This window comes from Felis catus, chromosome D1 (genome assembly GCF_018350175.1).
Source record: "Felis catus isolate Fca126 chromosome D1, F.catus_Fca126_mat1.0, whole genome shotgun sequence".
In the NCBI taxonomy this organism is placed as follows: domain Eukaryota; kingdom Metazoa; phylum Chordata; class Mammalia; order Carnivora; family Felidae; genus Felis; species Felis catus.
The window spans coordinates 70,661,965-70,676,748 of NC_058377.1; the positions used below are offsets into that span (position 1 = coordinate 70,661,965).

The window sequence follows — 14,784 nt, forward strand, 5'->3', positions numbered from 1 at the left end:
ATTTCTATTCAGAGAATACTATTATTACATACATACATACATACATCTAATACATAAAACACTAGTATGATAGAGAATACTACATATAGAAATAATGAAGAAATGCATTCTTCCTTTTTATTCAGTTTAGAGATGATCTCAAAAAAAAAAACCCCAATTGTTACCTGACTCTTTGCACGAATTCTTATGTGGCCTGTAACAGGGGCCTCTGGTCCCTGTTGAATTGGCTTTTCAATGCTGACATTTGCCAGTGCATCTTCTCCAAATATGGAACGGGCATAGAGGTTGGCTGCCATAAAGCCACAGTAACCAGAAAGAGCCTGAAAGAAATTTGCGATAAATTCAATACTTCACTAGACAACTACACATAAGCAGGACCCATCAGCATAGGTAAATTATCATTTTTCAACACAGAACTTACCATGTAGTGATGGTTACATGACTACATAAATGTGTCAAAACTCAGAGAACTATATATGTAAAAAGTGTGAAGGTTACTGGGGTCCCTGGGTGGCTCAGTCAGTTGAGCGTCCAACTTCGGCCCAGGTCATGATCTCACAGTTCATATGTTCGAGCCCCACATCAGGCTCTCTACTGGCAGCACAGAGCCTGGAGCCTGCTTCGGATTCTGTGTCTCTGTCTGTCTCTGCCCCTCCCTTGCTCTCTCTCAAAAAATAAACATTAAAATTTTTTTTTTTTTTAAAAAGTGTGAAGGTTACCGTGTCTGTATTATGCCTTAGGAAAAATGACTTCAATCAAAGACACAACACTTATTCCAGTTTGTATTTTTACATTCCCTGTTTACTTACAGTTTCCTGATTGCACCAGACCTTAAGTTCCAAGAAGGAAGAGACCATTTTTGTTTTGTTCATTACTATATATCCAGCAGCTCACAGAGTACTGGGCATACAGTATTTGTTTGTGTATCTGCTATTTATTAAATAAATATATGAATTAAAACCTATTTGGCAGAATTTTACTGGTATAATTAGTATTATAACATTAGCAGAAATTCTACAAAGAAAAAAATTTCCATAGAGCCTCAGTTTAATTTTTCTTTCTAGTCTTTTTTCATACATATACAACTTAGTAGAAAATTCTGTATTCAAACATATATTCTGACCCACAATCAGAGCCAAGAGAAAAGAGAGCATGGACATTTTTAAATCCAGTATCACAACCTATTCTGGAAGGAGCCTTTAGCTGAAAGGGAGAAGACTGACAAGGAAAACTAACTTGACTCTCAACTGGGTCACTGCACTGGGAACAAGCAGGTTGATGCATTTTGGTAGAAAGGGATAAGCGGACTGACGCATTCTGTGGGATAACTTATCTCTTAGCTAGTCCAGAATGACACTGCTCTTCTCATGCTCAACAGAAACAAAAACACACTAAAGGAAATACAACAAAGCCAGGAATCTGCCATACTACTCTCTTATCAGATTTAAGAAGTTCTCAGTTAAATCTTACCTTCTCTGGAGTGAGACATTTCATGTTGGTTGACTTTAATATATGCTGTAAATAGTCATTTAAGTCAACAATATTTGTGTTAACTGTCACCTGCACAGAGGGAGGAAAAAAGTCAAGGAGATCAGAATCCTAACCATGAGAAAGTTGTGAATTTCTTATCTTCAGGTTGAGAAAACACTCAGATGTCATATAGAACCTCCTCAGTATTTATTGGGGAGGATGGGCAACAAAAAAAGTAAATGACATCTCTACAAAATCCAATAAACTGTAAGCTGGCATCAGAACTTTCATACATAGATAACTTCATAAAAGATCAACATGCTGCATATAAAATATTTCTAATAAAAATTAAGGCCACTTTGTAAAACCTCTTTTGGACACTGGATTCAATGGTAAATTATTATTTATACATGCAATTATTATTTATACATGTCTTTAATGTCTTGATCAATCAGATTAATAATAGAACTGCTCCCTCACCAATTTGTAACAGCAACTTACTGACCTACTTGCAGAATTTCGGGTGAAGACTAATTTGCAAGAATAGATTATCGAGAGACAGCTTCTCATATCTGACACTTTTTAGGGGTAGGACTAATTTTATCAGACCATCCCTCAACACTAGCCATATAGGAAGATAAGGAGTTCAAGGAAATCTCCCAAGGACTAACTTTGTTTTCCCATTCGAATTCAGCCCACATCTGACGGAATTCAGCATCAGTGCAAGTTGCAGGCTGGATATAGTCCATGATGTCGATGTGAATATCACTGAGGACTACACAATTTCTGTCACTTGCTGCTCCGGAGACATCATAAACTGCAATATACACACACAAAAAGGTCCTGAATCACCAGAGGCAATCTAAAGGTAAATCTGAATGTTTTACAAATATTAACTAATACTCCCATCAATCCTATGTTGTAATATTATGATTTTCCATGTTATGGATGAGAAAACAAAAACAAAGAGAAGCCATGTAAGTTGCTCAAGGTCACAGAGTTGATTAAGTGGACGGGCCAGGATTCAAACTCAGTTGGTAAATACACAGCAGTTGCAGTGTGTTAGGCACCCCAGGTGGATATGTAAGTAGGTAGTATTCATGGAGGCAACTACCCTAAGTAGGTGCTTAACTAATAGTTTTGAATGAATACTGAGGAGCCATGGTGCTTAATGATACAATTATTTGCTTCTACGACTGCTTTTTCCACAGCAGAGTCGAAATCTGATTGGAGTCTCTTCTCTTGACATTTCTCCACCGTCTTGACATTTCTATCATACTTTCAGAGAAAACTGAGGTTACCAAGAAAAAGTTCCTTCAATTTCTAGCCCCCTTTCTACAAACAAGTTTCTCTCTCTCTGAATCCATTCTCACCTCCTTACACCACGTATCAGGGCATCTGTGATCCCTGCTTTGGTCCAGGGCTTCATTCCACCAATCATTACCTCCCTCACTCATGTGTTTACCTTTGTATTCTCTATGGACTTTCTTCCCTTTGTCTGTAAACATACTCACAGATCTCCCTCCCCCTCTGACTTCTCTTCAGTCTACTACCCTCTCTCATTCTTAACAAAACCAAGGTTCCAACTCAGAAGAGTCTATGCTCACTGTCTATGTCTCCATCTCCTAGTCTTCAACCCACCACCACTGTGCAAGACATACCAAAAGTGTTACTTCACTTCACTGATCGCCAAATCCAAAGGACCCTGCTTTTAGACTTCATGCTACTTGACCTTTTGAAGTTTCAGATTCTTTATGAAGAGTTTTCCTTAACTTCTTCTTGACCACATTTCAGATACCTTTGTAGGATTCTCCTCGGCTGACCCAGCTTTCAGTATTCCTGTTCTCTTAGATTCGGTTTTCAAATCCCTCTTCATGCCCTCTCTGGGGGGGATTCTTTCATTTCTATGGCTTTCAAACAAATATTTATCTCTAGTTGAGACCTCCTGTTCAGACTCCTATCAAACTGTGCTTTGACATCTTTAGAAACTTTATTACTCAACTTGCTTAATATTTATTTTTTCTCTCAAATTTGTCCTTCTCTCCTGTTTTCCTTGTTTTGGTGACTGCCATAAATATCAACACAAGAAAGGCAATAAAAAAATCTGAGGGTTATTCTAGCCCCTTCCTCCTCAATCAGTCCGTGTCCTGGGCATTCTATCTTCTTAATACTGATAATATTCAGCCCTTCCCTCCATCCCAACCTCTGCTGCACTGGTTCAGACTCTGTCATCTCTCACCTGTGCTACTAAAATAGTCTGCTAGTTAACCTTCCTGCCTCCTCCAATCAGTCTTCTATCATGCTGTTTAATCACATAACTCACTTTTAAGTCCTTAATGGCTCCCCTTTACATTAGGACAAACTGAAATCCTTAGCATGGCAAAATATAGCTCCTACTAACCTTCCTAACCTCTGTGCCCTCCAGGCCACTTTGAACTCCAAGTATGTCAAATTACTTGCATGTGTTCCAGCTGAATCCTTGCCTATCTGTGGAACACTTAGTAATCTTTCAAAACGCCACTTGAGCATTTAGTTGTTCCACAATGCCTTACCTAACCTTCCCTGCCCACTCCCCCCACCACTTTGAGAAAACTGACCAAATGTCTGCACAGACTCCCACTTTCCCCAGCACAAACTTCCTCGTAGCACTTACCATTCTGTATTACACGTATTCTCTGTTTTCTCTGTATTCTCTATTCTACTTGTCTGTTCTCCCTTACCACAAACTACGTGAGGAAAGATCTGTTGTCCTCACCATGGTGGCCCCATCCCTGACACAGGACTTACTTTAAAAAATGCTATTGACTAAATACCTCTGTGTAAGTTAGTCCCTAGGTGGTCCGGGAACCAATGCCTGTACAGTGTTTTAGACTCAGTTCAAAAGTTATCCTTTGAGGGGCGCCTGGGTGGCGCAGTCAGTTAAGCGTCCGACTTCAGCCAGGTCACGATCTCGCGGTCCGTGAGTTCGAGCCCCGCGTCAGGCTCTGGACTGATGGCTCAGAGCCTGGAGCCTGTTTCCGATTCTGTGTCTCCCTCTCTCTCTGCCCCTCCCCCATTCATGCTCTGTCTCTCTCTGTCCCAAAAATAAACGTTGAAAAAAAAAATAATAAAAAAAAAAAAAGTTATCCTTTGATAACATATCCTCTTCCTCTGTAAAGCCTTCAGTACAGTCAGCATTTTTCCTGTATGATCTCAAAGCGTATAGTATATAAACTAGTACCAATCACATTGTGCTGTACTTATATATTTACTTATCTATCTCCTCCTTTTGCTTGGCAGTTTCTTGAAGACAATGACCCTCTATGGTTCATTTCCGTACATCCATGAACAGAGTACAGTGCTTACAATAGCAGGTGCCCCATAAATGACAAATGGGTGAATGAATGAATGAATGGAATAGATTCAGGTGCTGTCCTCAAGAAATGGCATACAGCTACTCTTTACAGAAATTCTTTAATAAAAATATTCAAACATCACAGGCTATAAAACAATTCCTTACCTATGTTACCAAAAATTATTCCATTTTCTGTTGATGCTACTTTGACATTAGCTTTAATATTTGCAAAATCATGAGGAGCAAGAGTCAAAGGAGATGGCTTTTCCACAAGTTTCAGATCCCCTGAGAAAACATTGAGATATGGTTAAAAAATTATTAAATCACATATATATTTCTCAAATCATAAATCACACATCTCCCTAAAAATACAATCTTAAAATGTATGCAACTTAATTGCTTCTAGCAAAATAAGGAACAAGAGAAATTTTAGGATTCAAATATTTTGAGGAAAAAAATAAATCATTTAACGTCTTATTCACATCAATATGCACATTTTTAAAAACAGGCTTCTCAGAATAATTCTATATTTAATTCGTGTGTGTGTGTGTGTGTGTGTGTGTGTGTGTATGTGTCTATTTGGGGCATACCATTTTATCTCAATGACTGAATACAAACTTCTCAAAAATCTTAAGTTTTAAATTATAATATACTCCATTATAAACAAAGATAAAATAATCCACAGAAAGACTTGTAAATGCTTAGAAACAGTTTTTGTTTTTTTTTTTTTTTTTTAATACAGGCATCAAGCTATATTGAGGAAGACAGGGCAGAAGTATCTTTTCCCTTGATATCTTAAAGTCCTTTAACTCTTGCTTCAGTCACACAAAATTTCTAAAAGGCACTGTACTCACTATTCCTGTACACAATTTGTATTTTCCAACTTCAAAGCCAGCTGTAGAAGTGGTCAGAGAGAGTAGGATTCATGTGTCTTTATTAAGAAGAAAAAGACATCTCAAGCTGCTAACTGTAACAATATTACTTTGGTAGGTATTAGTTACAGACTCAGAAAATCCCTAGTTCTGTTCTAAGGCAATTAAAAATTTAACTAAGTGAACCATGTGGTAAATCCATAACTTTAATAGCTCTTATTAATATCTAGAAAAACTGATATTTGTTAGATTACTGAACAAACCCATCTGGATGTGTACCAAGAGCATAAACCTAAGAAAGGCAGTGTCACAGAGGTTCAAAATATTGGGAGCTGAAGGAGACTAAACATTAAATGTAAAACTAATAAGCCTTGATACAAAATGTCACAAAGACTCAAGAGAATTCTTACACTAAAACTTGTACACTTCCTTATTAATTTGTCATAAAGACTTGCTATGTAATAATATCTTTCCTTTGTGGTAAATGTCCTTACCCAGAGTAGCTAACTCTAACGTGCAGTTCTGCAAAGTATCACTGGTTTGGTTCACAACAAGTACATCCAGGACGATATCATACTGGTTGACATGGACATAAGCTTCTGCATATACAGGATCTGAGAAACCTGTCAACTGGGTGACCTATCAAACAAAAATAAAGAGATAATCAAGTTACCAAGACCATTTAACCAAATATATCCCTAGCCAAATGACTAACTCTGTTAGGTAATTAATTAACAGGTGTACTTAGACAAATCATTTTGAAGTAGATAAAATAAAACTATTTTATAATGTAGATGTGGGTAACTGAAACGGAGACATTAGAAATAACAGGTGCTAGACTTTACAGCTGGGTAGGAGAAAGATGAGCAAATACATTAAACATGATCTCCATTTAGGAACCGAATAGATTTGGATACATTTTCAGTTAAATCCCTCAGCATCTAAACTTACTAGTTGCTCTCCAAAACTTGGGAACTAAATAAAATCCAGATCATGTGGTAGTCCCTGCTACCTAAGCTCAGGAACTAAGTAGATTATATAGCAAGAAATGCTTGTAATTCCACAAAGATAAATTTTATACACTTCTCCCACCATGTTTTTTAAAAACACCCAAGTATAGCATTTTAAACATAATATTGTCACCAAAAACACATGCAGCAAAAGAAAAAAAAAAACAGATTAAAACTGGATTATGTCAAAATGAAAAACTTTTGTGCATCAGAGGACATTATTAACAGAGTGAAAAGACAACCTATAGAATGGGAGAAAATATTTGCCAATCATACATTTGGTAAGGGACTTATGATCCAGCAATTTCACCTCTGAGTATAATCCAAAAGAAATGAAAGTAGTGCCTCAAAGAGATATTTGTGCACCCATGTTCAAAAAGCATTATTCACCAACAGTCAAAAGGTGGAAGTAATCCAAGTGTCTATCAACAGATAAATGGATAAACAATTATTCACAATGGAGTATTACTCAGCCTTTAAAAAGAATTCTGACACATACTACACCATGAATGAACCCTGAAGAGGTTAAGTGAAATAAGCCAGTCACAAAAGGGCAAATTCTGTATGATTCTGCTAATATGAGGTGCCTGGAACAATCATTCATAGTGATAGAAAGCAGACTGGTGGTTGTCAGAGACTTAGGGGAGGTGGGTATGGGAAGTTATTGTTCAATGGGCACAGAGCCTCAGCTTTGCAAGATGAAAAAAGTTCTGGGGATGGATGGATGGATGGATGCTGGTGACAGTTGCACAATAATGTGAACATACTCAGTGCCACCGAACTGTAAGGGGCTTGGGGTGCCTGGGTGGCTCAACCAGTTAAGTGTCCGACTCTTGATTGCAGCTCAGTCATGATCTCAAGGTGGGTTTGAGCCCTGCACTGGGCTCTGTGCTGACAGGGAGGAGCCTGCTTGGGATTCTCTCTCCCTTGCTCTCTGCCTCTCCCCTGTTTGTGCACATACATTCTCTCTTTCAAAATAAATATTAAAAAAAAAAAGAATACTTAAGAGGACAAATTTGATTTTATGGAAATTATATCACAATTTAAAAAAATTAATTAAAAACAATTAAAAACTCTAATATTGTTGATGTCAATTCCCAATTATAAGGGAGAGAAAGTGTTTCAGTAGTTCCAATTCTGCTACTAACCATATCTAGGACCAATCAATTTGAGATTGTTTACTCTCACCTAATAGATGAAAGGAGTGAACTAGATCATTGATTTGTGAATTTATGTATTAAGAATAGAACAGTTTTCCTAATAAAATCCTATATGGTACTCAAAATACTAGGAATATAAAAAAGTGGGGTCACACTGTTTAAAATCACAGGGGACAAAGGGTGCCTGGTGGCTCAGTTGGTTAAGCATCTGACTTTGGCTCAGGTCATGATCTCACGGTTAGTGAGTTCGAGCCCCACATTGGGCTCTGCGCTATCAGTGCAGAACCTGCTTCAGATCCTCTGTCTCCCTCTCTGTCCCTCCCCAGCTTGTGCTCACTCTCTCTCAAAAATAAACAAGCATTACAAAAATATAATGTAACAGGGGACAGAAGAAACTGAGGGCAGGGTGTCAGAGGCCAGAGCCCTGTCCTTTAAAAGTTTTAGTTAATCTTTTAGGATCTCCCAGCTTATGTGTTAGTCTATGATTCCACAAACAACTGGAACAAGTTATAAAACCATCTATTGGACTTATAGTACTACTGTATAGTAAAATACTTTATTGGAATCTGAGGGTTTTTTTAAGCATTTTATTTTTTTTTAAAGTTTGTTTATTTTTGAGAGAGGGTGCACATGCATGCGTGCAAGCAGAGGATGGGCAGAGAGAGGAGACAGAGGAGCTGAAGTGGGCTCTGTTCTGACAGCAGACAGCCCATTGTGGGGCTTGAACACACAAACCGTGAGATCATAACCTGAGCTGAAGTCGGATGCTTAATTGACTGAGCCACCCAGGTGTCCCAGTATCTTGAGTTTAATTCATGTTTCGTGAACCTATTGATCACAGTGACTTGACAAAAACTGATGCTGCGTAACAAGTTATTTTTCTTTTAAAAAACAGCGAGACCATGGGGCGCCTGGGTGGCTAAGTCAGTTGGGCATCCGACTTCGTCTCAGGTCATGATTTCACAGTTCGTGAGTTTGAGCCCCGTGTTGGGTTCTGTGCTGACAGCTTGGAGCCTGGAGCCTGCTTCGGATTCTGTGTCTCTCTCTCTCTCTGCCCCTGCCCTGCTCACTCTCTGTCTCTGTCTCTCAAAAAGTGAATAAATGTTTAAAAAAAAAACAGTGAGACTAGGGGTACCTACCTGGGTGGCTCAGTCGTTTAAGTGTCCGACTCTTGATCATGCTCACGGCATGATCTCATGGTCTTGAGATGAAGCCCTGCATTGGGCTCTGCACTGGCAGTGCAGAGCCTGCTTAGGATTCTCTCTTCCCTCTTCCCTCTGCATCCTCCCCACCCCCCTCCAACAAACAAACAAACAAATAAACTCCTGTTTAAAAAAATATGGGAGCAGCCACTTCCTAATTACTACTTTCTTTTTTTTTTAAATACTAATTTAAAAAAAAATTTTTTTTTACATTTATTTTTGAGAGACAGAGAGACAGAGCACAAGTGGGGGAGGGGCAGAGAGAGAAGGAGACAGAATCTGAAACAGGCTCCAGGCTCTAAGCTGTCAGCACAGAGCCCGACGCAGGGCTTGAACTCACAAACTGTGAGATCACGACCTGAGCCAAAGTGGACGCTTAACTGACTGAGCCACACAGGTGCCCAATTACTACTTTCTTAAGTGGCTAATTTAAAAAACTTACCAATGTATTTGACATTTTGTTACCTTGTTAAGTTTAGATGCCAGGGGATCTGCTGCCTCTTTCCTCTGTGTGTTGCCCATTGCTGCCAGCAAGCTCAGCTGAAACTGATCTTCCTTGCAGTTCATTTCATTCTTAGCAGTTAGTTGCATAAAGGAAATGGGGTCATCAGGCTGTACTGTCACATTTCTCTTTTCAGATTCTTTCTGTGTTGAGAAAACAGTACACACATCTCTCTTTAATACAGAAAGGAAGACAGCTTTCTGTAGGCCTATAGGGACAGCCTTCACATAGGAGAACAGAAAAATCAACAAAATAAAAAACCACAAAGTGCTTTTATGACTTAATCATATATACCTTACCTTCTGAGATAATTTCTCTTCTTCTAGTTTAGCAGATAACATGTGAGAGAGGGACTGTCTGCATTCCTTATTGAAAATGTCATTCATTAAAGGTGAACATTCAGACAAGACCTTGAGGCACAGGGAAATTCGATCTACATCATCATCTGTAATTGGCTTCTTAGGAAGAGACGATTTTCCCAAATGAAGGATAGTGGCCATAAGCAACATAGCCTCAGCAACAAAAGACTAGAAAAGTAGAGAAATGGATTATTATTGTCACGGTTCTCCAATTCAATAATGTCACTTTATTATAACTCACAATCCAAGGAATAAACCTAATTTTCGCTTCACTCAAATAAGATTTCAAATGCTTTAGATTTTATCGCCATATATTTGATACACCCTTTTCCTTCCTATCTTTTTAACTGCCACCCTCTAATACCTTCATTAACCTTCAACTGAAATAGCAATGGCTTTTTAACTGTTTTCCCTTACCTAACCCCTTCATATGCCAGTGCTATCTTTTTTTTAAATTTCCAACTACAGAAAAGTTAAAAGAATGATACATTTTACCAGTTGCTGACATTATACCACATTTGCTTTCTTATTCTGCCTGTATGTGTACACTTCCTTTTTTGACTAACCATATGAAAGCAAGGTACTCCACCCCATAAGTACTTCAGCATACACGTCTTAAGAATCAAGGCAGTTTCCTATACAACCACAATATCGTTATCTCACCTGAGAAATAGAGCAATCTAAAAATACATATACTATACACTTATATTCAAATAAATTTTCCTAATGTCACAAAATGTTTTTATTGTTTTTTTGATCCAGGATCAGCTTCATCAATCTTACTTGGCTGTTATTCTCTTTAGTCCTTTCTAATCTAGACCAGTACCCCCTGGCTTTCTGTACTATTTTCCAGAAATGAAAACCCATTTAAGAGACACTTCTGGGATAAAATAGACAGTGACTGACTAGATGAAAATACTGGAGAGAGAGAGGTCTTTCCTTCACTGGGCCTTGACTGATCCTAGCAAACAAACGACTGGCTTCATAAACCCTTACATCTCTTCCACAAGGTACCATTATCATATTACTTTGTCAATTTTACAATAACGTTATATTACTATGTCCGTTTCCCCATTACCATAAGCTCTTTATTTTTAATAGTTTTAAATATTTATTTTGAGAGAGTGTGCATGCACGCACACACAAGTCAGAGACAGGCAGAGAGAGAGGGGGAGAGAAAATCCCAAGCAGGCTCTCCGCGGTCAGCATGGAGCCTGACACAGGGCTTGATCTCACCACCATGAGATCATGACCTGAACTGAAATCAAGAGTCAGATGCTTAACCAATTGGGCCACCCAGGTGTCCCCATAAGCCCTTTAATGACAACAACTTCAGCATTTCCTTTTAGGTCCTTCACTGTTCAGTGCATATAGCAGACACTCAGTATTTGCTAGGTAAATGCAGGATAAATAAACTTACATTTTGCTTTTTCTTCTCCTGAACCAAAGCTACATAGCGCAAGGCAATCTTGGTCAGAGTTGTGGCAAGGGAGGCAGCAACAAAGAAATCTCCATCCAGAAGGAATCCTCTTAGGGGAGGTCTGCAAAGCAACCACAAAAAGTGAAACCCACCCACCATTTCTTAAGCAGCATACAGTTTTTGCAGAAATGATTCCAATAAGCCTATTTAACAATCTCACTGCCACCCTTCAGTGAAAAGGATTCTCAGTTTCCTCCTTAGCTTTTAGAATGGAAAAAGGAAAATATACATGGTTTTACAGCTTATCCTCAAAAGATGCTAGAGCCACTGAATATGGAAAAACAAAATGATTACCAGTGTATGTACTGGAGCCAATGAGCTACATTCAAATTCCAGCTTATCTATTTATTGTTTCCCTATGGGTAAATTACAAACTTTTCTAACAGAAGAGGAATTTGAGGTATCTTCTGTAAAACGCAGATAATCATATACTGCATTTCAACAAGTTGTTGTTAATAGACAAACTACTTAGCACAGTGCCTAGCATATAGTAAACTGTTAAAATTTTAGGCATCATTTTTATCTTCGTTATAAAATTGGGAGTGCAAAATAAGGCAGAAACATCAAATTGTTATTCCATCAATTAGAAGTGGAAAATCTTCAAAATATGTTTCCCAAGTACTAATACAATGAAACTCACAAAGTTACCTCTACTTTGCATTTTCTATGTGAGTAAATTAATTTTAAACAGAACAGTTATTTCAATGAAAGTAGTTTTAAGAAGCAGAGATTCAAGCCATTAACACAATTCCTGGGAGAAAGAAATTAAATGTCCTCCTTTCCAGTATCTTAAATGGCTAAGATTTCCATTTTGGTCAAAAAAAGCAAACTAATCAGAGAAAAACCACTTGTCCTATCACAGGAGTGATAACTTAAACAGTACAGATGGTAAGGTACAGGTGCTGCGAATTACCTTTCATCCTCTTTCTTGGTGGGTCGGGAACTACTAAGGGCGCTCTGAGTTGCATACGTGCCCATCTCAGTTACCAACTTCTGAACTGGCCCCACAGTCATTTCCTCTTCAGGTTTTAATTCACCAGCTTCTTTCTTTATTTCTGACTCTACGATTGGGATCTAAAAATCAATTGGAATATCAATTTAGTAATAATATCAACCGCAAGCAAATTGTATTTAAATATTCAATCATTTCTATGGAGGAGGCAATTCCCCCGAGGGGATTTTTGCAACTCTGCATTCAATTTTCTTTCCTTCCCTGGGCAATGTAGTGAGGAGAACAGGGCTTTGGAGTGAATGCCATTTACTTGTTGAATGGTTCTGGGCAAGTTAATTAAACTACTTTGAGTCTCAGTTTCGCTCTTAAATGGAAATCTTAATTCTATTCATACAAGTTACTTTATAGGAAAATGCTTAGGACAGTGACTAAGACAGAGTAGATACTTACTAAGCCTTACTCCTCTTCTCTTCTCTATCCCTTCCCCTGCAATCCTAGCCCTAACAGCACCTATGCTAAAATGAAATAAACCTGACTTGTATGTACATAGTAACTTCATCAACTACCTTTTTTAAAAAACCAAATGGCTACTATGTATTTATTCCTCAATACCAATCCAATCATCTAACTTAAGAGCTCTTCAATCATTAACTGTCAATTCCCTGACTTCATAAGTGAAAAACCTAAAGTCCAGTCATGTTAAGAAACTTAGATCCAAGGTCCCAGAGTTAATTACCAGCAGAAGCGAAACTGTAACCAAGGTCTCCTGACAAGCACTGTTCTTCCTATTCTACCATATGGTGGGATGAGGAAACACTGCCAGTTTTAGTACAGAAATATTCTAATGTCAGCCCAGTTCTTATAATATTTACATTCTCCTTTCAAAACATAAAGGCTAGCACAGAGTTTTACAAGTCTTTTTTTTTTTAAACATAGAACCTCTTGTTCAAATAAAACCTTACCCTAAACAGTAAATAACACAGGCAATGTTGTATGCAGCTCAATGCAAGGGAGAGGGATGCCCCTAATTTCCCACAGCCTCTAAGCCTTAATTATAGAGGTAATTAAGACATATTTTTCATTGTTCTTTAACCCTGACGCTACTAACTAAAAACATGAAAGAAAGCAAACCACCACACAAAAGTCAGATTTACTGAAGTAAATACCACCATTTAAGTAGTTTTTTCTAAAGTAAGACATACCTCCCCCAGGGACCTGCGGACTTCAGTCATCACACTCTGAATGTCTTCCTTGGTACTACAGTATTCTCCCAGGATCCATAATGCTCCTCGGTAAATCCTAAGGGAAGAACACAGTTCTTGAAGCAGAGATTGTTCTCTGTGAATTTAAGCTCAAGGAAAACAACAAGATTCTGCAGTTCCAAGGGTATATGGATGAAATTTTAAGAAAGAATGTAATAAAGGCACTAAGTTTCTTTGATTCTCTCCAGAAATCACAAGGATTAAAAAGAAAATAAGTGTTCTCACCCATTATTATTACAAATATTCTAAAACTGGTAAACTCATTAGTAAAAATAAAACACCAAAATGTTTCCCAGAAAGGTGTTATCCTTCATTAAGGACAGAGTTAAGGTAAATTTTATTTTAATCACTTACTACTATAAAAACTGTATTACTTTGATGTAAAAAGTAATTCACTTTTTATTACAGCCACTGAAAAGAATAGACAAGATGCTGAACAGAACTATTAGGAAGGAGTGCAAAGGATTGGTAATACAAAAAACCCAAAAACAGAAGGAAAGCAACAATTCTCTAATTAAAAATGTTAAACTGAATAGAATCTTCAGTCACCTTTTCCCTAAGATTTTCATTAAATTTATTCAGAAAAATTTTAGAAACTAAAGCTCTAAGAGATGATGGCCACTGAAGGCAAAACTTAGATATACTTGTTTTCTCACAAAGGAAGCAAATCTTTCTCACTTCCACAAATATCAATTCATTGTCATATCATAAAAACAATTTTGCAAAACAAAAAAACAAAAACAATTTTGCAATGGTCCTTTCTTTTCTATCCAGGCAGATATAATGCAAGTGTATTACACTCCACCTATCAGATGCTTTCAATGAAGCAAAGTTTGGATGCAACAGTCCTTTCTCATTAGCAAAAGCTATTTTAAGGGAAATGCATGACGTCAGATTTGGGCTGCATTTTCAATCCCTCATTTTAGTAAATGCTAATGGGGGATATAAATACTGATATCCAAAAAAGTGATAGCCTTTAAAAATATGTTCCTTCGCCACTTTAGGATACACCATGTTTTAGAGGAAATACGGATAGAGAAACCTAGGTCAATCATACCTACAAAAACAAATTCTGCCCATAGATTGCAGATTTACAGAGAGTAAGGTAAGGTGATGTTTACTATGACACTTATGTTGGTTTTAGTGTTTTGCTTCATTTCTTTTCTCTTGTATTTTCTACC

At 37.7% G+C, this 14,784-nt stretch overlaps 1 protein-coding gene across 1 annotated transcript in view; it reads right to left on the reverse strand.

Annotated features, from left to right (window-relative positions):
* COPB1 (COPI coat complex subunit beta 1) overlaps nucleotides 1-14,784 on the reverse strand; it is a 36,063-nt gene that overhangs the window by 586 nt on the left and 20,693 nt on the right. Inside the window, exons 12-21 of the mRNA XM_003993013.5 lie at nucleotides 13,544-13,640; nucleotides 12,303-12,463; nucleotides 11,330-11,450; nucleotides 9,850-10,077; nucleotides 9,514-9,693; nucleotides 6,171-6,315; nucleotides 4,970-5,089; nucleotides 2,142-2,287; nucleotides 1,471-1,560; nucleotides 165-320 (exon numbers count right to left, since the gene is read on the reverse strand). Of these exons, the coding sequence (XP_003993062.1) occupies nucleotides 165-320; nucleotides 1,471-1,560; nucleotides 2,142-2,287; nucleotides 4,970-5,089; nucleotides 6,171-6,315; nucleotides 9,514-9,693; nucleotides 9,850-10,077; nucleotides 11,330-11,450; nucleotides 12,303-12,463; nucleotides 13,544-13,640 (1,444 nt within the window). The remainder of the gene's footprint in view (nucleotides 1-164; nucleotides 321-1,470; nucleotides 1,561-2,141; nucleotides 2,288-4,969; nucleotides 5,090-6,170; nucleotides 6,316-9,513; nucleotides 9,694-9,849; nucleotides 10,078-11,329; nucleotides 11,451-12,302; nucleotides 12,464-13,543; nucleotides 13,641-14,784) is intronic.